Here is a 26,059-nt window from a genome sequence, read left to right on the forward strand (position 1 = left end):
GGGAAACTCTAGTTACAATTGGCATTTGATGGCTGTTGAGGGAGGGAGAGTTACTCTTCTTTGGGCCTGTGGCTATTAGCAAGTTGCCTCTGTCTCAGTGGATAGCCCTATATTATCTGCACAGGATCAGCAATAACTGGATGCAGGGGGCTATTAATAATGATAACAACAAAAAAGAAAGCATTATTGCTAGAAGGATGGCCCAGTGGTTAAGAGGACCAGTTGCTGTTCAAAAGGACATGAGTTCAATTCCCAGTACCCACAAGGTGGCTCACAACCATCTGTGACTCCAGTTCTAAGAGAGTTGATGCTCTTTTCTGGTCTCTGCAGGCACCAGGCATGAATGTGGTGCACAGATGTATATACAGGCAGAAACCATACACACATAAAAAATAAGATAAAATAAAAAGAAAGAAAACATCAAGCTGGGAAGGAGAAGGATTTGTGGGTCCCAGAGTGAGTTGGAAGAAGGTAGAAAGAAGGATGCATAAGAGTAAAATTGTACACATGTGTGAAATATTCAAATAATTAAACTATTATTTTTTAAAGTCTTTTTTTTTTTTTGAGACAAGGTTTCTCTGTAGTTTTGGTGCCTGTCCTGGATCTTGCTCTGTAGACCAGGCTGGCCTCGAACTCACAGAGATTCACTTGTCTCTGCCTCCGAGTGCTGAGATTAAAGGCGTGTGTCACCACTGCCTGGCTCTAAACTATTATTTTTTAAAGAGTAAAATGCAATAAAGCTCATATGGTCATGATATTGAAAAAAAAAAGGTCCTCTGAACATTTTCTGTATTGAAAAGTGGAAAGCTGTTGGTTTTGTTTTCACTGAATATTTGCTTGTGTAAGGAAAGGAAAGCAAGAGGGAGTTGGTCTTTAGGTATTGGCATTGCTTGGCAAGCACTGCCTTTGCAATTATAGGCGGTAGTCCTAGCGCTGAAGACCAACCTAATGTTGGCAATGTAAGTCTTCATTAAATTAAAGTCAAACCAGCATTTTGTATAAATTCAGCTTTAACATTTAATTTTTATTTTATTTAAACAATTTCCATATATATATATATATATATATATATATATATATATATATGAGTGTATTGCCTCAATGTATATATGCCCACTACGTGTGTGCTTGGTGCCTGTAGAGATTAAGTCAGAAGAGGGTGTTGGATCCCTTGGAACTAGTTACAGATGGTTGTGATCCACCATGTCAGTGCTGGGAATCAAACCAAATGTTCTTAACTGTTGAGCCATCTCTTTAATCCCAGCATAAATTCCAAAAGCAATTATTTAGGTTTTAAAATATGGTTTGGCTTAAAATACAAATGAACTATGAACTAGGGATGAATTTTTATTATCCAGATACTTTAAACAGTATCCATTTCGGCAAGATAAAACAGTTGAGTTGGCAGTAATTCTGTTCCTAGGAATAAATACATAATCCTATGGGGACAGTGCTACTTCATTGTAACACAAGGTCAGGATAAGGTTCCCTGGGTGTGTACTGGGAAAGGAAGCAGAGGAGGGTTGGTCAACAACACATGATCTTCAGTTTGAACAGTGGCCCTCAGTTCTGCTGGTTTCCAAGCTAAAAACTTAGAATGTAGTATGAATTTATCATTCAGCCTATATTTTGAATAAATTATATTAAGTTTTTGCTTCATAAATTAACATCAAATTAAGATAAAGAGCTATACAAATAAATGCTATGAATAAGAAATATATAAGTATAAGCTTTAATTTTCAAGTATCTTTCTAAATAATTAAAATGCGTGTGTGAGTGTGTGTGTGTATGTTGCTGGAGACTGAACCCAAGGGTCCACATATGCAAAGCAAAGGTTCTACCACTGAGCTCTATACACAATCTAGAGATGGGGTTCCTAGGTTAAAACTGCTTACTAAAATATATTTATAAGATCTAAAAAAAATCTTACTGCTTTAATAAAGCAATATGATGTTTAAAATGTTGAAATACAGAAAAAAATTGGAGAGAAAAATAAAAACTGTTAAGTTCATCAATACAGAAGGCTACTAACTGGGATCTGCTTTTCATATTCATGAAAATCATACATACACATATTTCAAAGCAGCATATAGAAAATGCTATTTCAAACTCTACTTTGCATTACATAGAACACTCTTTAAGTTAATTTTCTTGACTCTGACTTCCAAAGCACTGAGAATGCTATCATACAAAGGCAACAAGATTAATTGATACCCTGTGCTTAGGCATTCACATTATTTTCAAAGATTCATTATCATATATGATATATAATGTACAATGTCCTCTACAAATTTTTATACAAAAAAAACCAAGTCTATGCTAAAGGGCTTCTGCCTTTTTATGCATATTGTGAAACAACATTCCAATGCTTGTCCCAAATTTATGCCTCTCCTGTGAGGTGCTAGCCTGATATTTTTCTTGTTTCTTCACTAACCTTGGACAGTTAAATTTGAAATAAGTTTTGCAGTTTTGTAGACAAAATGTGAGATAGTATTGTTTATGTAACTATGTTATTCATGGGTGTTGTTGGCCTAGAGACTGTTCACATCATTTGCTCATGGGAGTGGGGTGTTAAAATTATTATTATTGAGTTTTAATATTGCTAATATATATCTTGTGCTCTCTCTTGCATAAATTGGAAGAATATTAACCTAAGCTGAGTCTGGTGGCATAGGCTTGAAATTACAGCTACTTGGCAGGGGGTGCTGAGACAGGAGAATTTCAAGTTCAAGGCTTGCCTCAGCTATAAGTGAGTTTAAAGCAAGCCTGGGCAACTTAATGAGACAATGTCTCAATTCTTTTTAAAGGAAGAAGAGGAATAAGGGTAGATCTCAGTGTTAGAGCTCTTGGTTATTATGTGCAGGACCCTGGGTTCAATCCTTAGCAAAGAATGAAAAAGAAAAAAAAAACAGGCAAAAAATATTAACGTTTTACCCATTATAAATATAGCCACTGTATCCCTATTCTACTATTTCTTCTTTCAGACTTCTCTTTATATCTGGAAAAATAATCAAGTAGGAATGAAGGCTTTGGTGTGGCTGAATTAATAGCTAAGATTTCTGAGGTGGGAAAAAAAATCACTGTTTGACATCTTGATAGTCAAATATGTACTGATATACTTTCTGGTCATAAAAATTTTTCATGGACCTAGCAAACTATTTTGAAGAAATTTCTTGGTAAAGGCAATAAAAATAGCAAGAGAAAGAGGCAAATAAGTGGCAACATTAGCATGCTATGTTAAACATCTATAATTATGTACATTTGTAAATATAATATAACAGAACAATCTAGCATGTGGTAGGTAGATGGTATGTTCAAGAAAAAAAAAAACAAACATCTGTTTCCCTTCAAATGAGTGGGGTAAGAACGGAGCCATTTGGCTGGCCCAATGATACCTGCCACTCCATCTTCTCGCACCTCTCCATCCTCCATTAAATGAACAATGGGAAGGACCGCGGCGCAGATGCATGCTGGGAATACTGCTTGCGGAGGCTGAGGCACATGGTGGTTTGGTGTGTGTTCAGTGGTGCGTTCCTCATCTGCAGAGAGAGACAAAATCCCAATGCAACCACGACTTTCAGTTCAAATCCTGTTTGACAATACAATCTATGATACTGCTAAAAAGTAAAAAAAAAAAAAAAAATGTGGCTTTATGGAGAGCGCCTCCCCCTATAAAACAACAGAATTAACCCACTTCCTAAGCACTGTCATTATCTTGTTCTGCAGAGGAAGAGAGGCACAGACGTATTGAGAGAGGAAGTTAGTTCATAATATGAAATCAAAGAAAGTAAAATTCTAAGTGAGGACTAAGGCATTTTTTTCATAGATGTCACACCATGTTTCACAAACATGTGTGAGAGATTATGAGCACAAACATTGGGTAGCAGAAAGCATGTGAATTTACAGCAGGCACAGCGTAACCCAGTCATATTGATACCCTCATCTGATAAGTTCAGTAAGTATTAAAATCGATAATTACTTCACTTAGAATAAAGAAAAAGGCAGTGGAGGTAGTAGACGTCAAGAAAGGTAGCAAAGTTATTTACCAGCAGATTGATATGAAAATAAAGCCACTTATTATTAATACAAAATAAACATTTTTTATGGAATATAGAGAATGTTGAGTCTTTGAGTCTCCTATCTTAACTTCTGTGACTGATGAGATTTTAGAGGTCCTATGAAGGGCTGGAAGACAAAAGCTTATTGTTCTCAATCCTACTTCTCATTAGATGCATATCAGATGCTAACAATGATGGGTGGGTGGATAGATAGATGACAGACATCTGTCACATTACAAACTGTGTTCACTTTTTTTTTTTTTTTTGCTTTTTCAAAACATGGTTTCTCTGTGTAGCCTTAGCTGTCCTGGAACTCACTCTGTAGACCAGGCTGGCCTCTAACTCACAGAGATCCACCTGCCTCTGCCTCCCAAGTGCTGGGATTAAAGGTGTGCACCACCATCACTCAGCTTTTTTTTTCTTTTTTGACTTTATTGACTTTCAATAGAAAGTGTATAAGGCACTCAAAGAAACAAGAAAATTCTGTTCACATTCAGGAACAAATGCAATCAGTAGAAACTGTCCTGGGGATGCTTAGATCTTATGGTACTTATTAGGCAATGGTTTTGAGGTAGTTATTATGAATATGCTGTATTTTCATATAAGTGCCATATAAATGAAGGTGATTATAACCTAAAATAAATGTTGCAAAACTGTGTTTCATGTGACATATTTTGCCCTTTAATATGGAAGACATAAATCTTAGTTTATCCATCAATTGCAGGAAATGAAAATCGACTAAATTCTCCAAACAAAAGGCAGAATTAGTGGAATGGGTTAAAAAAAAGAACAATAAACATATTGACTAAAAATCAATCTATGTATAAGAATCAAAATATTGCTTCAAAAATACAAACATAAGCATGTGAACAGAAATGAAAAGAGTTGGAATGGTGAACTTCATGCTAGATGATGTATATTTTAAGAGGAAAGCTCTTACTACAGGCAAGGATAGATATTTTTTGATAAAGACTCAACTTATCAGGAAGAGTAATCATATGCATATATGCATGTAATTGTAGAACTCTAAAAATATGAAGTAAATGAAGGCAGAAGTAAAAGGAGAAATGTAATGTGACAATAATCAATGGAGAATATATAATTTTTCATAAGAAAGCAGCTAGACAGAATTCACAAGGAAATCAAATATGTAATAATTACCTTGACTCTAAAACACCAGTCAATCAAATCACAACTCACAGAGGAAATTAAAAGGACTTTGATTTTTATGAAAAGGAAAACCATATATCTCTCCTTTTGGAATTCAGCAGGAACAGTGTTTAGAAGGCAATTTATACCTGTGTATTTACTCAGCTGTGTATATACTCTGATGCTGAGACTATTTGATGACAGTACAAGGAATGAAACTGGGGGCCAATATCCCTTATGAACACATGGGTGAAAACCCTCAGCAATGTCTTGTCAAATGGTATCTAGAACCATGCAAAAGAAAGACTGCATACTATGAACAAGACCGTGTATCTTTGGAATAGAAAGTAAGCATAGGACAACCTATGAAAAAAGGAATGCAACATACCATGTTAATTAAATGAAGAAAAAAAAAGCACAGGAGAATTTTAATAGGTGCATAGAAGCCATTTGACAAACATAAGATCATTTTCATGATTAAAATATGAAAGCCCTGTGAATCAAAAGGAATTTCCTTCACATTACAAAGATTATTAAAAATTTATGGTTCATATCATAATTGATGGTGAAAGACTAAACGCTTCCTCTTTAAGACTGCTAGCAAGACAAAAATATATATTGTCACTGTTTGTAGTAACTTTATCCTTGAAACTTGGCAGGGCTAAGTAGTCAATAACAAAAAATACAAGGAAACTACATTAGGAAAAACGTGAATAATTTATGTTTGCAAATGACACATTAGTAATAAAAAGCCTTGTAAGTGAAATTTGAAAAACAAGTTCCTATCAACTCATAACAACAACAACAACAACAACAACAACAGGAATAAATTCAACAAAAGAAGTGTTAACTTTGTAGACCAAAAGTCACACCCATTACAATAGTATGAATGGACAGATAACCCATGTTCATGGGTCCATTGATTAAGATACATCTGCCTGATGAACCCATCTTAAAATTCACACAGGAATGCCAAGAGTTCAAGAAAAGCTAAAATAATTTTAGAAATGAAAAACAAAATGAAAGAGGAAAGTGAAAGTCCTCTTTCACTTTGCAATTTAAAAACTTAACTAGAAAGCTATAACCAAGACTGCCTGGGGTTGGGATCAAGATAGAGACCGAAACAGATTAGTATAATAGAATCATGAGATAGACACCCTCACTCACGATCAAGTGTCTTTTGAAAATAGTGCCAAGAAAATTTAAGGAAGAGCATAATTAGTAATTTATAAATGGGACAACCAGATGCATCTGAGCAAAGAATAAAGCTAATATTACAAAAACTTTGAACTCAAAAATTGCTCACATAACTAAATATAAACTTTAAGCCATAAAGCACTTCTGATATTATAATATATTTTAGAACAAAGTAGTTATGAAGAACAACATGTTGGTCAGAGGACACACCTTCAGCACTGACTGCTGAACGGACGGACCAGACTGACCCTCTGCGGAAGGAGTAGTTCCTGTGGGATGTGCTGGAGGTGCAGGATGGACTCACAGACAGCCGTCGGGATGTCAGATTGGCGACTTCTTCTACTGGCAAGCAGAACGGGGAATGTGAATTTTGGTTTTCTAACCCAAATTTATCATCACTACAAGTAAAGTTGTACTTACATCAAGCACAGCCACCCTCAGACCAGAATGCTTAAGTAACTTTACCGCATACTTAGAAAACAAAACATAGGACTTCTACAGAACAGAAAATGCCTTACAAAATTTCCCACAAAATAACGAACAGAGAATCAATGAATTTAGAATGGTTCACTAATCATTTTTTTTTTTTGATAACCACCAGAAAGTTATCTATACTTGGGAAGGTTAAAAGTGGTTAATGGACGAACTCATTTTTAGTAAGGAAGACTCAATGCATTTGCTGGCTTGTGCGTGGTGGATTCAGCCTCCCTGGACCACAACCAATGCTTTTCCTGCTATCAGACTGATTCGTTCAAGGTTACTACCACTCTCCAGGGACCGGACCACTCTAACTTTAGAAACAGCGTTTTTCTCTCCTTGTGAGGGAGAGACGAGACGGGCATTTCACATGATGTCATCCCTGTTTAATATGAAAGCAGGTCCATTCCCTGTGGCATGCCCCTCCTGGTCCCATAAAATCCCCATTAAAAAAAGGTGTGAAAGCACCTTCTTCCTCAGGCTCTGAGTTGGGGGTGCAGGTGGGCTCATAGCAAGCCTCTTGGGTGATGGGGATGGCGGTAATGAGGCTCGCCTCACGACCGAGCCGTTTCTTCTCTTCTTCCTGCTGCAAGTTCTTTAAGATATGCTCTGCCCTCTGATGAGAGCGGGACACAGCCCGGGCAGAGAAGGATTTCTGTGGATACACAAAAGCAAGTGCATGGTCTCATTTCTTACAGGGTCACAGGCACAAAGAGTGATCCAACAAATCACTCAAAGGTTGGAGTTTGCCCTTATGAAATGATAGGCCATTCATGAGTTAATTCAAATCTATCTATCTATCTATCTCTCTCTCTATCTATCTATCTATCTATCTATCTATCTATCTATCTCTCTATCTACCTATCTTATTCAAATCTATCTTACTCAAGTCTATCTACCTACCTACCTACATACACACACACACACACACACACACACACACACACACACACTAAATTTCTACAGTTGGTGACTCCCCGCCCCCACTCATCATTGTTATTTCTCAAGAATGTTTGTAATTTCTGGAAACAATTCTATTTCACATGTTCAGGTGATATCAATTCACGATTTAAACATGAAGAACAACTTTTATTGAACTGGCTTTAAATGAAGTATGTTTATCATATAAAGTCAGTAAAATGGAAAGACAGAGCATGCAAAGGAGGAAGAATGTGACATGCCTCTCAAATAAGGTAGTTAGTTATATGGTTTACTTCATTTTATCACTCAAGTGTTTAGCACAACGTAAATAACATTCATCAGTAAGTACAGCAGCACACTGGAAATATTTTGAAGGAGAATGTTACTGAATGGAAAGTAGGACACTATAAAGTTTTACCCAGGTTGAACATAAAACATGAAGTGAAAAACTTTAAAACCAATCTACTGTTCCACAGGTGAACGATAGAGACAAAGAACAGAAGATTCATCCCATGCAGTGGCTACACCATTCATGCCTTCCTTAGTCATGATGTATATGCTGAGACAGATGCTGAGAGCTGTAGGGACAGGCAGGGATCAGAGCAAAGCAGTGGCTACTACAGTCTTTCTCTGCCAATTTGAAGTACCAGAAAATCCGTACCTCTCTGTTGCCCTGTAGTCACTGATGGTGCTGGAGATTTTGGCTTCATTACAGAAGCTCCATTAGGTAGGATATTAACACAAGACTAACAGTTTACCATGATGAATGGTACAACAGATGAATGGTACAGCAATGAATCACATGGTTAATTTTCAGAGCCAGGTCGCTAAGCCGGTCTCTTGTAAGGCATACTATAGGAATCAGAAATATATTCAACTAATGTTTTCAAAGATGTGTGAATTAAAACACCAGTCATTTATTTTTACCATTCAAAGAAGTAGCATGAGCTGCAGTCCCCACCCCAACCCCACACACACTGCAAAAAATTATATTGGTGTTCAAAATTTTGTAGATTGACTGGCTAGAATTTCTGGTTTGTGGGAAGTAGGAATGTTGCAGACTGAAAGCCAAAATTATCTTGGGCCATATTTAGTCCCCTTAATAGCCACTAACTACAAACTTCTGCAGCTGGCCTACCAGCCCTTTCAACAAGCAACCTTTGGGATGTCTTAAATTCATTCACCACGAGACCCCATCAACCTCCCAGCTAAAGTGTTACAGGGTAGCATCTGAAGCAAGAACTCCTCATCTTTCTTCTATAAGTCTCCTGTTTCCCCATACATGTATTCAGTAAGTGTGTTGATTAATGATTTTCTTTTGTTCTAAGACTATAGGCGTTCATGAAACTTCTTCCAAGGCATCATTCAGAGTAGCATAAATCTACATTCCTAAACCATGCCACTAATATTCGGTTTAGAATGAGTTATCTCTTATTATCCTTACAGCAAGAGATGAGTTTTGCATTGACAACAGAAAACATATTTTTTTGTATAAAGTGTAATACTTCTGAAGGCCTTTTAGGAGATATGTGAAATATATTTAACATATACACACCAAATTATGGAAATTCCATGGGAGTTTGTCCATGGACATAATGGTGGGACTGTACTGAGGTGTGTTCCCTTTCTGTTTTTGCTTCATTTGTTGAGTTTTTAAAAAGCATTGTTGTTAATGTAGAGGCATGCTATTCAATAGACAATAAACATGTATTTCGAAGGCTCATCTATTACAAAAGGCACAAATTCGTGTTTTTTTTTCCTGCAAATAAACCTTGCTGTATCTGTTACACGTGGCAGCAATATATAGGAAGACTGTAACTCCTAAAGTTTTGAGTGATGGTGGCAATGATAATGGTGGTGATAACAACAAAACTAGAAATAAACAAGAAGCAGAAGCTGCTGACACTTTACTTCTTACTCTTGCTGGACCCATGTCTTCAACCGCCAGGCAGCTCACACATTGCAGTTAAATTAATATAACAACAAACAGCAGGAAAGATGTTTTGTTTGCCAGTAAATAAATGCCTGTTTGATTCCTTGACAATAAAGCCAATCAGCTTGATAGAAGCTAGTTTCTATTATCCCCGATACTGCGGGCCACTGTGGCTTTCTCTGTCACTGCATTCTTGTGACGGGGATGGTCAAATGGTCTCATGCATCCCCTGCAAGGTGGAGACATGGGAAAGAAAGGGCCTGGTACTCACAGACTGGTCTTCATTAATGGGGTCCTGGACACTCCCGCTGCACTGAGGGACCCACGGAGGGTCAAACATTGGGACAGATGGCATTCCAAGTACTGGTGAGGGCAGGGTGAAGTTTATGCTGGGAGGCGGGATCTGTTAGTTGACACAGAAGAGTGAGGTGAGGGAGGATGGAGTAGAAGCTGGAAAGAGTCCCAGGTAGAAGTAAACACAGCCTTGGTAGGTGTCAAGGGTCTGAGTGGCTTTTTAGAGGCATAAGAAACACCAGAGGAAAGGGCTGTCTTCTAAGACTTTTCTGTTACAGGCAACAGGATAATCCTCTTGGGGCCTCAGTTTACTCATTAGTAAAATAAATGTTTTAACAAAATGATCACAAGTTGTGCTGATCGCTCTATTCTGCCCTAAACATCTGTATGTGTGTAGTAAGCAAAATGCCTGGACAGTTACAATCCACACTTAGGTGCTTACCCCCAAGTATGCCAATGAAATATTCAGGCTGCTACTGACTTGATTTTCTTGTTCTATATTCTTATATATTCCAATTTGCTGAATCGAATAGAATTATTTATATATGGGTTAAGCTTACCAATATATTCAGAGGGAAGAAGAATTCTTTGGCTGTACATTGTAAGTCTGTGTTTCATGGATTTAAAGAAGCCCTAGGTTGGTTGTGGTGATCTAATTTCCACGTACAAAGCACCCCTCACCTTAAATATCTGCTGTGCTCCCTCCTCCATCCTTGGCCAGACCTGATAGCGAAACCTCCAGAGCGTGTGGAACTTGAGGACGGCATTCAGCCTCTGTACAGTTTCTGCATGGTGGAACTCGGACATCAACATGTCTGACACAGCTTCAGGGACCTTCACCGCACACAGCAGGAACATGGCGGCTAGAGACAGCCAACAATTAATTCATCAGATGCACATCTTAAGGTGTTGCCTTATTTCTAGGATTGAGGGGATATGGGAACTGCTCCTGTCTCTTCACAACCACTCCTGAGGTGAAGAGGCTTGGCCACCAGCAGGGGCCAAAGCTAACAATGTTCCAGCCACTAGGAGCTAAACAGCAAACTTTGTTTGACCGGGACATCTACTAGCTGGTGCCAAAGCAGGGACAGCATGACATTTCAGCAGAATACTCATTCTAAGCAAAGCTTCTTTTGGCTCATGGTGAAAAGGCAGAGCCAGAGAAAGCAATGAAAAAAAGTTATGCAGTGAAATGTGCCATTTAGGAAATGGCTAGACTCTTCAGTAGTGATCTAAGGACGACATAAGGATACAGTCTTTAGAACAACTCCAGCTCTATCAGCTATATGAAAAGCTAAGTCCATGATGTAGATTCTAATCAGGACATTAGCCCTTCTCAGAGATGGAGATACAAAATGTGATTCCATGAATCAGAAGACTTAAAATCTTAAGTTTTGGCAAAAGCTAAATATTAATAAGAGAAATATGGGTGTGGTGGTAAGTTATAGGGCTTGTGAGTGAAGAGGAACACCCCAATAGCACAGATAGAAGGGCCAGTGGCAGGCATAAGGACATAATCTACACATGCTTTCTCTCCCTAGAGCCCCAAACCATGCTCCGTTGCGCCAACGGAACTGAGGTTGGGTCCTAGCTCTGACACTTCTTTGCTACACGATCTTGGACAAGACTCTTAACCTCGGAGCTTCCATTTCTTCCCTGGAAAATGGCCAGGAAGAACGATGATGAGTGCTCGAAAATATCCGACTCCAAGTATACTATTCCAGGAAAAGGCAAAGGATGCGCAGGAAAGTGCTCCGTGCTTTTGCTCTGAGTCTGAGCCTCTCAAGATTGCCGGAGCCATCTTTCCAGCCTGGAAAGAGCCTTGTGAAATGAGAAGTGCACTGAAGTTCTGAAGTGCATTTTATTTTTCTCTAGCAAAGTGATATAAAGCACAGCCGTCTATAGTGTGCTGTCTAAAGGTCTGGGTTGGGTTTTATGGCTCTCTGATTCTCCATGGGACAAATTTGCACAAGTTCCTTCAACTCTGACTTGAGTCTGTTCCTCTATCAAATGATGTACTTGTGCCAGGCAATAGAGCACACACCTGTAATCCTAAACCATTTTAGCCTACTATCTATGTCAATTTCCACTTTTCAATTTTTAAATGTATTCCAACCTGCTTTAATTTTTAAACACCATGTTTATATTTTACATATTGAAGAGTTCTACTTTAAGTCTTCTTACCAAAATAGTTTTCTCATAACAGTCATAAGCTGCCAGCAGACCAAATTGTGTGTTTGTGTGTGTGTGTTAACAGCAATTATTTCCTCCATAAAATCTTAACACCTCCATAAAAATCTCTGAGAAGAATTAGTCTTCTTTGCTTTCATGGCTTTGGAAGTTGAAAGCTCTCATCACTTTTTTTTGGTGTGTGGGGGGGTCTTTTTTTCTGCTGAATTTATTTCTCTAGAACTCTGAAGGGAGAGAAAGCCAGTGCTTCAAGGCCATCTCTGTACTCCTTTATTCTACAGATCCCTTCCCTCAAGAGACACCAGGCACCCATTGCTTCAGCTGCCACAGGCATTAGCACACCAGTGTCTTATGACTAACTCTAAATTTCACCGCTTACTGTTCACTTAAAACCAATCACTACCTTAATTTCAGGCTAGAGATGAACTAGAATCTTGTACACACTAAGTAAGTGCTCCACCAGTGAGCTATATCCTTAATCCTTGAAAGTTTTTTTTTTTTTGTTGTTGTTGTCAAAGTCTCACCATGTATCTCAGGCTGAACTGGAACTCAATTATCTAGCCCAGACTGGCCTCAAACTTAGGATTCTCCTACTTCCAATCTCCTGGGTGATGGAACTGTAGGCATACGTCACCACGAAAGTCAGGACTTCAAAAGCCAAACTAATATCATGTTAAGTTAAACAACAGTTATATAACTTGTTGTTTCAAGGCCCATGAGCAATTTCTACAGTAACTTTAGAAAGTCTACACCTGGGGCTGGAGAGATGGCTCAGTGGTTAAGAGCACTGGCTGCTCTTCCAGGGGACCCAGGTTCAATTCCCAGCACCTACATGGCAGCTCACAACTGTATGTAACTCCAGTTCCAAGGGGTCTGGCACACCAATGCACATAAAATAATAAATCTTAAAAAAAGTCTACACCTGTGATAAAACAGTCTGTAGCACCCTGAGTCCCACTCAGCTGTCCAATGCTATAAGCGAGTAGCCCTTCTGTGAAACTGCCATTTGAAGTTGTCAAACTCATCTCCTCAAGATTTCTAAACAAACAGAATCTATTTTTACATCTGTGTCATTTTGCCCACACTATTTCCTCTGGGTTAACTGTGTGTGTGTGTGTGTGTGTGTGTGTGTGTGTGTGTGTGTGTGTGTGTGTGATTTCCTTGTTTTTGAGCCAGTGTCTCATGTAGCCCTGGCCAACCTTGAACTCACTAGGTAGCCAAAGATGATGCTGAGCTTCTGTTCCTCCTGCCTTCCCCCCTGAGTGGAGGTGGTACAAGCATGTGCTACCTTGCCTGGCTTTATGTTGCACTGAGGACCCAACCCAGGGATTTGTGTACAACGGTCAAGCATTCTATCAAGTGAAGTTCATTTTCAGCCCCAAAGTATTCCATCATAGTCATAGAACATTAATACCCTGAGAGAGATCTGATGATCTTGTATTATTGCAAACGGTATAAACACGATTTGAAGAAAGCCCTGAAAACATGGGCCTGTTTCCCTTAGAAGTACAACATTCCTTAGAGGTCTAGAAACTTCCATCATCCTTATGTGGAATTGAAGATGCCTCTTTTTCTGTTTCAATACTGTGGTCACTAATGGCCACAGGACCCAGATCTCAGGTAGTGTTTCTTTACCTGCTGCACCTGCCATGTGCTCATCCATGCTGAGAAGCAGTTCCCAGGCAGCAGGCTGGATATCCCCATACATTTCCTCTGTCAGGATTGGAGCTGCTTTGATTAGCAGAGACAAGGGAGCAGGTGACAAGCTCATCACCTGAGGGAGGGGCGCAAATCATGTTTCAAAATCTTTTTTTTTGTTTTTGTTTTTTTAATCATTCAATGCCTTTATTAAGCAACACACACTAAAATAAGAATAAAAATATCTAACCCATAATTCATGATACAAGCAATGATAACATGAAATATGAAAAGTCTAAGAAGCACCACCGTTTTGCTCAGCTTGGTGTAGGGAGGAAGAGACTAGATCTGCTTCAGCTGAGTCTACCAGGCTGGGCTGACTCCCCAGGGGAGACCTTGTCTAGGAGGAGGTGGGAATGGGGGGTGGATTGGGGGGAGGGCTGGGGGTTGGCAGGAGGGAGGATGGGGGAATTCGTGGCTGATGTGTGAAATTGAGTTAATTGTGAAATTAAAAAAAAAAAAAAAAAGAATCTACTGAATAAGCATAAGGACCCAAACTTGAATTGATAGTTCCCATATCAAAATCTTTTAAGACAACAATTACTTCTCGAAACTTAAGAACCATCTCCCTTCTCTGGTTCTCTTGGGTGATCTTAAGCTGTTTCCTAAAATGGGAGAGAATTTAGGTGATGTGGTATGTAAATCTTATACTTTATTAGTTGAGGCAAGTCAGAAAGAAATATTGATCTTGTAATATTTTCATCACACACACACAAAAATGTTTTACAATTACTTAAAAAATTAACCATGGAGTATGGGAACTTCTACAGGAAAGAAAGAAAGCAACAATCATGGATTTGTCTTCAAAGTTTTAGTAGATTTTTAAAGCTTTCTTTCTTTTATTTTCTCCATGCTAAAAGAGTTCCACTGAAAACCACATGGGATCTGTAACTCATAAAGGAGTCCATTTATAAATTTAATTTCTGAAGGCAGCATGAACTTGGATGACATTTCACTTTGAAACAACATAATTATACATTGTGACTATGGCCCCATGTCCACCCACAAAGTCCTACTTAATCAATTATTTCTCATAATTTGGGCCATATATATATATATATATATATATATATATATATATATATGCAGATTATAAATCTCAAAATTTTAAACATTCTAGAAAAACATGCAAAGCCCTTTCTCCCCATAAGGAAAAGGGATGATTTCAAGCTTGACTCGTAAGAACAAGAGAATAGTGTGTCAAAAACTGGATAAGTAGGTCAATGTATTATTTTATTTAATCCATGCAATAATTCTTTAAGATAAGTCTATTCCTATAATACCTTTTTCATAGAAGAGACAACAAAGAGTAAGGGAAATGAAATTCCTTGCCTAAGTCTCAGAGACAGAGAAGCAGACTGGGTATATGAATGTAGATGGTCTCATTTAGAAACCTGTGGATAACCATTACATACTAGTGGGAGATTAGCTCCATTGGAGACAGCAGAGTGTGAGAGGTGCCCACCAAAACTTCTAGGCCTCGTTCTGTCACAACTGGCTGTCATAGCAAGATGGATTTTTCTCCCATACTTGGTGGTACCTTGCTCACCAGTTAAGTGGGCATTCATACCAACACAGTGCCAGCTTCCATTTTGTGTCCCAAACACTCATTGGCAGGTTATAAGGGAGCTCTTTCCTGTTAATGCCCCATGCATGTTTCTGATCCACATGCAAATACCTGAAGTCTGATGTACTTCAGCATTCCGGAGTCCTTTTTCCCTTCCAAGTTGACATCTGAAACTCTCTTCTTCAGGGAAGGCGTCCTCAGGCATGACTTATCTGAGCACTAAGAGAAGGTGAGGTGTGTATTGAAGATGCTTTTACAAAGCTCATAGTGCTTTATGTCTCCCAATTTCTCCACAGTATACCTTCTAATTGATGGCATAAATTTTTTTTGCACAGACCCAAACTTCCTGAAAAGCATTGGTTTTGTTGAGAAAAGGGGTATTCGATAAGATTCCTATGAAGCTTCTCTTTTACCTTTGAAGAAACAAGGATACACATGTGGCATGATCTGGCCAAGCTGCAAAGCTAGTTATTTGCAAAAGTTGGGAAAGATAAAGGTTTCCTAATTTTCATTTCAGGTTTGATTATGTTCTGTCAAGTGGTTAAAAAACCATTTTAAATAAAGATTAATCCAGATAAAATATACTCTATTCTAAGGTGTGCATTGAGGTATGTGGTCAGGGAAAAAAGGACTTTTTTTTTTTCAAGTGTTAAGATGCAAAAGGGCAAACAGGGATGCTGAGGAATAAAAAGTTGATTACCCCCCCCCCCCCCATCTCAACACAAACTGAACAGGCAATGCGGCTTCTTGGGGAAGCCTGCCAGGGTCAGAGCAGTTTGGAGAAGAACTGGTCCTTCCTTGTTTATTAATCCTGACTTCTGATTCCTTCCTGCTTTTTTTTTTTTTTTCATTCCAGGATGCACAGGTCCTCACAGAATGAAGCTCATTTATTTTGCCAGGGCCAGGCCAATGAAACACGTTCTCCCTCCATGCCAAGAGAAATACTAAACTTAAGCACTTTTGGCAGAGCTTCACAGTGTGATAGATGGAGATATTTTGAAAGAAAAAGTAAATCTACAAGCATGCACATGCCCCAAGAAAGTCTCTTGAAACTCTGACAAAAAAACCCAAGACAATGAATCTGTTATAGGGCTGGTCTGTGACTATCTTTTAAAATGAACTTACATAGAAAAGAGGATATCAGAGCTCTACCTGTGTTTTTTAAAGTAAAAGAATAAAAAGCATGGAAATACATGCTTGGAAACATAAAACAATTGTGAAACATACTGTATAAAAAGTATACATATGTATATGAAAAAAATATATATAATGAAAACCTTTAAAATCATATATCACTATAGCTTTCCATAGAGATGTAGAGGTATGTCTTTCATCCTTCTGAAAATATTTGTGGCATTTAAAATCCCTACCTATGTGCTGTATCTTTCTACTCAAAAATAATACACGTGCATTTCAGAGTTTCTGGAAAAGACAGAAACTATGAAGAAAACAGAAAACTCCCAAATTCCCAATTTAATAACAGCAATTCCTTCATTCCATTTAGTCTTTCTCCCTTGATGCGTCTTAGCAAAGCTGTGATAGCTTTCTGTATGCAGCACACACTTTTAAACAACCATTTCACTGGTTTTTATGCTCCGTATTTTCTGGGGAGTAATGATTTTAGACTTTTACAAGTATATCCCTTTGTTCCCTGGCTAGACATTGCATCCTTTTCATGGTTACTTACAAACAATTCTTCTTGATTAATTTATAGGACACAATGGTATGCAGTTCAAGAAAGAAAAGCTGAGCACTTACATTAAACCCAATGTGCTAGAACACACACAGACTTGTGTTTTATTCTGTCTGCGAGCCCCCTCTGGGACAAGCACGCGCTGGCAAGTGTGCTGAGGAGGAATGGTGTGCCTGCTGGCTCCATGATACCTAGGGTGTGGGTTTCAGTGGGAGGGGAGGGAGTTACGTGGTTTTCACATTAGGTCCACAGGCTGGTCACTGTGTTTGGCTGACTTGAGTAGAGTCAGGCAGTAGACACCAGAGATGGGAACATGAATGAGAGGGACTTAGTACACCGTGTGAGAGTCCTGAGTACCTTTATAGTATGACTCTTGACTCAGTCCAAACTACTTTGAGAACTTTTTTTTTTTTTTTTTTTTTTTTAATGAAACTCAAGTCAAAGGAACTTAGGCATTAAATGGAACCAAGGGCTATTTCCAATTCCATCTAGTAGTGGTTTTTGAAGAGTTTGAGATCTTACTGGACTAGATGAATGGTTACAATCAAGCAAGAATCTGTAGAGAAATCTAAGATGAATAAGCCAAGACATCTAAGATGAATAAGCCAAGACAAAGGACAGAATTCATCACCAATGGAGAACTGTAATTTAGCTGTTTGTTCTGGGATGGGCATGAACATAGATAGCTATTATATAACAGGGCAACTGTGATCATATGCAAGAGATGCTCATGAGATTGACATGTTAACATGCCCACCCGGAGAGAGGGTAGACACTCATGCGGCTGGCTTAAGACTCTCATTAGGCACCCTGAAATTACAGGAAAGGGAATTTTGGTGCCCAGCAGAGTTCCTGGTGGTGTAGCTAGCTGTGGGTATGTAACTCATTGGTTTACTAGGCTGGACTTGGATGCAATCCTTCCTTTGGTTTGCTTGTTCCTTCTCTGTATGGAGTGACTAGGTATTTTGTTTCCTCAGGAAAATTCATCTAACAAGGGCCTGATCACTACTGACATGCTTCTACCACAGCAGCTGAGGTTGGGAGAGGCAGCCACAGGGCCACAAGGTCTCTCAGGATACTGGAGAAGGCTGACTACTGCCATGGCATTTGAAGGCAAGGGCTTTGTTTCTCTGGCCTATTACTGTTACTACTGAGGTGGTCTGATGTATGCCAGGCTGGCCTCAGACTCACTATGCAGCCAAGGAATATTCTGAATGTCTAATCCTCCTGCTTCCATCTCCTGAGTGCTGAGATTACATGTGTGTACCACTACCACACACAGTTTATGAGGTACTATAATAGATCAAACCCAGGGATGTATGCATGCTAGGGCAAGTACTCCGTAGGAGTAAGCCACATCCTCAGTCCTCTTTAGTCCATTATTATATTCTGAACAAAAAATATGGGCTCAGCGTGGTCCAGAGGTTCTTTACAACTCTGCTGAAGAAATAAACGGGTGGAGGGTCGAATAAAAGACAAACGAGAAGACGTGAGTAAAACCCCATTAAAATTTAGATGAAAGGCTAAGGGAAGGAGAATAATATTTATTAATTGTGTGTATGTTCTGTGCATAACACCAACAAGGTAAGGTTTCCGTGAAGAGATGGTGAGATGGTTAGCTTTAACTGTCACCTTGACATGACTTAGACTCACTTGAAAAGACAGTCATAATGTGGGATTGTCTGCACTGGGTTTGCCTATGGGCATATCTGTGGGTCATTGTCTTAATTCAGTTCATTAATGTGACCACCCACGACCCAGCCCACTGTGGGCAGCACCGTTCTCTAGGCGGGGGATTCTGAAATGTAGGAGTTGGAGAAATCAACTCTTGAGCAAGCAAGTAAGCATGAATACATTGATTTTTCTCTACCCCTGACTGTGGATGCGATGTGACTAGCTGTTTCAAGTTCCTTCCACCTTGGCATCCTTGCTAGGATGAACCATAACCTGGACTTATGAGTTGAAATAAAAAAGCTTTAATATAAATACCCCACAGTGAACGCTGAAGCTTTAAACATTGCTATACAATTCAACTGTATTTTTGTTCAAATTCTCAAAACTGCTTTGCATATATATTCTTGCCTGCTCTAAGCCCAAACCTAGCTTGTAAACTCCTTAGTGGAAAGATCCTTTCTTCCTGCTGATTTATTTTTAATAAGATATTTGATCTAATACTTGGCCAATAGCTGGTGCATAGAGAGTGCTTGTTGAAGTGAGCAAGTGTTATATAAAGTCTCTTTGCAGAACCGTTTGAGAAAGCATCTGTAGAGGAGGTCCATGACCTTCAGTTGAATGGGCATTTTGGCTATACTGCGTGTGCAGGGGCAGGGGGGTAACTGGAGGTTTTCCTGCCAGAGGATCGCAGTCATGGTCACTTTCTTCTGCCAACTCAGCTAAAAGAAGACTTCAGCTCAGCTTAATGCTTGGAAATACCATAGGGTCGTGAAAGAATTTTCTTAGTACATTCATCTATAAATGGCTGAGCCATTTATTGCTTATTCATACATTTATTCACGAGTATACATTTATTCATAATGAATACTTCCATTAGCTCTCTACTGGTGCTCTGACAAACTATCACAGGCTTTATGGCTTAAAACACCCCGGGTTTTTGAGTTTACAATTCTGAGGGTCAGAGGTTTCCAAGGAACAGAAAGGTTCCAGGAGATACTCTGTTCCCTTCCCTTTCTCTGAATCTGGAGTTTGCTTGTTTATCTGGGCTCACGGCCCCTCCCACTCTGCTGCCTGCTGTCATCATCTGCTCTGCTCTTGATTCTCAGGAGTACTTTCTTCCTAGATGAGGACACACAGGACAACACTGAGCCCGCTTGGATAATCCAGGACACTCGCTCACTGTAAAATCTTTAACCATACCTGCCAAGCCTTCCTTTTCATGTAGGGTGTCATGTTCCCAGGTCCCAGGGGGAAGCTCTTCTCCTTACTCATCAACACAAACTCCCTGACTTTTTTATCTATTACACAAAGCCTGGGTAATGCCCCATGTTGACTCACAAACACAGACAAAGCATCTGTCTGTCTCGCACATATCTTCTGCATGGATATGTGTAGTGTGCTTTATACAATTGCTTTTGCTTGAAATTTTATTTCCAGGGCAGATAAAAAATATTATTATAAATATATCTCTTCTCTTGCTCTTGCTATGCTACCTAGTGACTTCTCACTCACCTCTTTCTGCTTCTTGCCCCTCAAAGCCACATTGCTGATATTGTTGCTCTCACGCAGGGAGTCTACACTGTCCCCATAGAGCAGTTTAATGGCCCTGACCAGCCGGGCACAGGAGCGGCTGTGGTGCAGGTAGCAGTGTGGATGGCAGTACTCCACATGCGTACAAATGAAACTCTGTTGATTGCATAGTAAGATCATGACCTGGAAAAGAAAAAAAAAAAACACTCACACATTTAACCAGGCAGTGAGGGAAGAGAGGCGTGGAAGTTGGAAAGTCAGAGCATGAACTCCTAATCAGTGAGCAAAAAAACAGTAACTGGGTAATTCCCACAGGTGGATGGTTAGCTACAGGTCTCTGATCCTTTGGCCTTTGTTCTCCCTTTATTCTTAATTGATAACAGGATCTTTCGGAAACATGTGAAGACTATTTGTGAAGTATATGGCTTCCAATTAGTTTCGAAAGCCCATCCCAGCTCTTACACTGTGATAGGAGCCAGAAGGAAGAGGATACTATGGTAAGTTCAGTTCCAGAGCTCTCTACCTGACCTGAAACCCCTGGATGCGCTCTAAACTCCCACCTACACTGCGTGGTGCTTGAGAACACGTTGGCACCTTCACTCTGGATCCTCTTCATGAACTGGAACTTGAGCCCCACTATAAAGCTTCATTTTAACTTCACCACAGATCCCTGTCACCTTACACACACTTCCCACTCTGACTTTTAAGCCACTCTAGCTCCCTTTCTAAAATAGTTTAACTGGTTCATATACATCTCCTAAGATTTCCCATTAGGATTCTAGAAATGAACTCAGCCAATTTAAAGGGTACAGTTATTTTAAGATAGAAATGAATTTGCAACTGAAATATACAAATTGCAACTGCAATTCTAGTGCTCAAATTCAGGGCCTTGCACAGGCAAATTCATATATCTATCACTGAGCTACAACTCTTCACCAAAAATTTGTGGCTTGTGGGCTTTTTTTTTTTTTTTTTAGTGCTAAGGATCAAACTCTGGGAACCATGCATGCTTAGGCAAGTGCTCTATCACTGAGCCATCCCCCAGACCCCAAGTTTACAACTTCAAAATGTTTTAATATTAAAATGTAAAATATTAAGATATTTTATGTGTATTAGGGTTTTTATCTGAATGTCTGTATGTGCCCCGTGCCTGCCTGTGATGGTCAAAAGAGGGTGTTGAATCCCCTGGAGCTGGAGTTATGGTTGGTTGTGACCTGGATGTGGGTGCTAGGCCCTAAACCTAAGTACATAACTTTTAAAGTAACCTTCCTTAAAAGAGAGTGTGTATAGAAAAACCTTCTGAATTCTTCTGTCACCCAGGAAACTAGCTTCCACCTCGGCAAATAAGCTGTGAAGGGCTTTGCATCATACTGAATGAAAACAAAATGCAAGTATACACCGAGGAGGCCAACTGAACCTACTTGCCAGAACTGCCCCAGGCTGCCTTAAGACTCACATGTCTTGCTTATTCTGAGGCAAAGATGAAAGCTACAGTCATCTCTATACTCCTGTCAAGCTAACAATATCTAAATCTCCAAGGTTTTCAAATATATAAATGGTGTCTTGGTATAATATCCAGCCCATCTCCAGATTTACTGCGTATCTTCAGATATTCTGCTTTATACTGCAGTATGGGGCAGTCATATGTAAGAACTCTAAAGATTTCCAAATTATTCTGAATCTGGTGATCAAGAGAAACACCAAGAAAGCCTTTCACGTACACACACACACACACACACACACACACACACACACACACACATACACACACACACACAGCTTATCACTAGACTTTGCCTCAGAGAATTCTGATACAAAAGTTCTGAGGTTAGTGATAACTGGTTTAGCAATCTATAATCTATAACTTTAAAAATTCTGCCACTGATATTCCTTTAGTAGGTGTATTTCTAAGATGATGCTCAGTGATCTATACAATCTGCTACTGAAGCTCTGTGAAAGCTCCTCCCATTGAGTGTGAGTTAGTTTAACATCTTGTTTTTTTCCACAGTAGCATAAGGCAAAGGTGTTGGAATATCCCTTTTCTGACTACATTGCATATGGCTGTGATTTCTCTCTCCTTAGCTGACTCTTGCTGTCTTTGCCTGCTGTCAACTCCCTGCACCACAGTGACTCAGATATCACAATAAGCCAACACTGACACAGCATCAGCAAAGTCCACAGCTGATACCAGGTAGCTCATTTGGTGCTGTCCACCCTATGACTTTCTACGAAATGGGTAATGATATGTCTCTATTATTGTGTCCCTGTAATTTTTCATCTGCCTTGTCCATGAAAAGATGGATTATAGCAAGGAACAAGATCAAGAGGAGTAGCAGAAAGTTCCCCTGTCTGAGATAGCATTCTTTCAGTAGGAGAAGAGAGCACATTACTTCTTCATGCCCAGTTTAAATCTTTGCTCCAACCTATGCCCAAAAGTTTTTCAGGGAGGCCTTCATGCCTTTGCACCCTGGCTATCTATCTGAGGCATGATCTTCCCATCTAGAATCTCCTTGACTCATTTACAATATTTTAATTTAAATTTTTTTTTATGATTTTGTAGATGAGTCCTACATATGTATATCAACTCCCTGTCCCTACCAATCTCTAACACAGAGTCAAGAGTGCACTGACCTTGCCCTCAAGTTCATAGTAATATGTTTGAAATTGACCATGATGCCTGGCCTGTGTCATTCAGGATACTTTGACCATCAACTTAGTTCAGTCCCTCATGGTTTTTCCTGACATGTGGTGACCCAGAAATTGGCCACATAACAAAAGACCTTAGTCTTAGTTAATCTTAAAATAAACACAATCCAGCAGCATACTTTCTCCACTTTGAATTCAGAGCTTCAGCTCAAACATGAGGCTCCACTTTCTGTTGGAAGCACACTTATGTTGCTAGTCTGTTTCTCCAGGAATCTTCCCCAGTGCTGAAAGGACTTTGTTCTAGAGATCACCTGGGATGGATACTTACATGAAGCCATGACATGTTTCTATGGTAATTTTCCTCTGTGCCGGCATTGCTCATTCCCTCAGGCTCAATGCTTGGTTCACTTGCACTCCAAGGACTCCCTTCTTCAAAAAAAGAACACCAAGAAAGAGTTCAATGTTCAGTCTCCCTGGGTAACAACATATCAATATGGTGTCATTGTCCATGCTTTTGAACCAAGGGCAGACTCTACCATGGCCCAACAGGTTACAGGGCATAGGACTTTGTTCAAAGAATATTATATTATTAAGAAGAGCTGTTCCCTAACCACAAACTGAACTGGCAAGTTCAAAGACATTGGTGATCTCCACTAAAGTAGCTTCCATGTTAAGACATGAGAGCAGAGAAAAAAAGAGTCAAGTCCTTGAGATGAGCCAGTTATATATTGAGTGTGCCCAAACCCAATCCAGACTGCTCAGACTTCACAGTTGTAGCTATCCAGGGACACAAACTGACCTGTGCTGACATTACAGGGTGATAAGGCCTCTGTTGGATTGTGGCTGCATCTGTACTACTGTTGTAGGCATCAGGCTTTGCTATGGGAGCTATTCAGTGCTGTGAGGGGGCCTTGGAAGGAATAAGGTGATTTGAAAGCAATGACAGCCGATTATAAGCAAGCCTCATTTCTTGTCTATGAGAAGTGTAAAGGAAATCTCCATTTAGTTTATTACCCACGAAGCCTTGCCCTCAAATCTAAAAGCTTTACAGATTCTTCTTAATAACAAAGCTGCATCTCTAGTCTGGTTACTTTGACTTGACTGGTGAGGATGGGTTGATCAGTTCAGATAATTCTAAACACTAACTGATGGTAAAGTTATAATATTCACCATGCAACAACAGAAATCACTTTGCCCTATTATCTCCTTGAAAAAAAAAAAAAGCCGAATCTTAACTAATGCATAAATTAGGTATTTTTAAAGGCGAGGGTGGGTGGATGTAGAAGCATTTTCTATTTTAAACTTTCTTTGATTAGACACTCAGCTTCCATTTGACAGACTTTATCAATCATTTATCCACACTTACTGCTGCCTTGAAAGCAGAGATTGAATGGTAGGGAGAATGTGTTTGAACATGTACTAAAGACGTAATTCTAGGCAGCCTGGTGAGCACTACATTTATCCTACTTAGTCTTTTCCTTGTCAATTAAGATGCCCAAATACTGGATAACCACATTAGGAGATTTGGAGTCTCTTCATTTCCTACAGTGGTAATCTATGACTTTTAGTGATTTGATTGTACTTATAGCTCATCCTTGTACACTTATACATTTTGCAAGAGCATCCTTATGGAACAGACCATGAGCAAACAACTATTCCCACCAGATGTTCGGTGAAAATACACCCCTGAGAAAGTAGGTGACCCGCTAAAGACTCCCTAGGTTTCAGGTCTAGACAACCATGCCTTCTCAGCCTTTTTACTGTCAAATGAAGACTACAATATGAAGTCCTCAACATTTGACCTTCAAGGTCCTAATGAGTAGTGTAGATACACAGCACCCGGAGCTCTAAGACTGTCCCTGTTGCTAACGCGGTTTTTGTGCCCTAGTGAACACTCTCTATGCTCACAGCTCAAAGCGTGGTTCTTGAGCCAGCAGCATCCACTTCACGGGAAAGCTGAATGTCAGACGTAGACTCTCAGATTCCCCACATCATCTGCTGACTCAGATTTTGCACCTGGACAGACTTCCAGGTGCCACACGTACCTGTTTGAGAATGGAGTGTGTTTCTCTACCGGATGAGTTGTCTAAACTACGGCTCTGATCTGGCTCTATATACATGGGATGAAATGGACTTGGCTGTGCCAGGACCTGAGTCCTGTCTTCCTACCCCCCACGTCCCTGCACGCCCCACTCTTCTCTGTTACCTAGGTCAGTGACAGTGTCCCTGCTCTGGGACAGCTGCAGCTCCTCAGCCTCAGACTCTGAGTCCTGCCGTGATAACTTGCTGCTCTTTAAGCTGCCGACTCGGCGGATGCTGGACAAGGAACCCCCCTTCTTCACCTGGAAACTGCGGGTTCCTTTAATCTGGAGCAGGCGAGAACCTCCTATCCTGATCTTCCTGCTGGGAACTGTATTAAAAGAATAAAATAGGGCTTTCCCCCACTTAGTTTTTCCCCAGCCAGTTTATATCCACACTCTTCCCAGTTTGTCCCTGACCAGCCGATTCTGCCGGCTTGATCAAGCAGCATCTCTGGACAGAGGCCTTCCTGCCGGCCCCCAGTCACCACATTTGGTCAGGCAGGAGACCAAGACAACCAGGCAGGGCTGATGATCTTTCTTGGGTGAAATGCACCTATGGCTGGGAACAATCTGCTCTCATTCTGGCCCAGGGTTCATAAGCATGAGTGTGTTTACACAGCACCATCACCAAGATCAGCCAGCAAATTTAAATCACATTCTTATTCGGTTCCATAGAGCCACACTCCACTGTTTTTGTTTTTCTTGTGCAATGGGACTTAGAGAGTTCTGAGAACTGTCTTTGGAACCCTTCTCTTTGGAGTAACCTATTAAAGAAATAAGCACAAGAAGTGCGCCTCTCCCTCACAGCCAGCAGCTGTGTGCACTCTGCTCCTTAGCAAAGACTTCAAGGGATCTGTTCTCAGGAGAATGCTGTGCGTGCGTGCTTGCGTGTGTGTGCCTGTGTGTGTGCATGCGTGTGTGTATGTGTGTGTGCCTGTGTGTGTGTGTGTG

General features: G+C 39.9%; 1 protein-coding gene across 7 annotated transcripts in view; it reads right to left on the reverse strand.

Annotated features, from left to right (window-relative positions):
* Positions 1-26,059, reverse strand: part of Unc80 (unc-80 homolog, NALCN channel complex subunit) — a 180,556-nt gene that overhangs the window by 58,050 nt on the left and 96,447 nt on the right. For 3 of the 7 annotated variants that reach the window (XM_037210309.1, XM_028870070.2, XM_028870067.2), the window contains exons 27-36: positions 25,234-25,437; positions 23,356-23,456; positions 20,364-20,564; positions 15,596-15,703; positions 13,855-13,993; positions 10,711-10,892; positions 10,007-10,138; positions 7,350-7,536; positions 6,615-6,746; positions 3,396-3,539 (exon numbers count right to left, since the gene is read on the reverse strand). In XM_037210309.1, the coding sequence (XP_037066204.1) occupies positions 3,396-3,539; positions 6,615-6,746; positions 7,350-7,536; positions 10,007-10,138; positions 10,711-10,892; positions 13,855-13,993; positions 15,596-15,703; positions 20,364-20,564; positions 23,356-23,456; positions 25,234-25,437 (1,530 nt within the window). The remainder of the gene's footprint in view (positions 1-3,395; positions 3,540-6,614; positions 6,747-7,349; positions 7,537-10,006; positions 10,139-10,710; positions 10,893-13,854; positions 13,994-15,595; positions 15,704-20,363; positions 20,565-23,355; positions 23,457-25,233; positions 25,438-26,059) is intronic. The other 4 variants (XM_028870069.2, XM_028870068.2, XM_028870072.2 and 1 more) reach the window with 2 other exon arrangements.

This window comes from Peromyscus leucopus, chromosome 13 (genome assembly GCF_004664715.2).
Source record: "Peromyscus leucopus breed LL Stock chromosome 13, UCI_PerLeu_2.1, whole genome shotgun sequence".
Taxonomy (NCBI): domain Eukaryota; kingdom Metazoa; phylum Chordata; class Mammalia; order Rodentia; family Cricetidae; genus Peromyscus; species Peromyscus leucopus.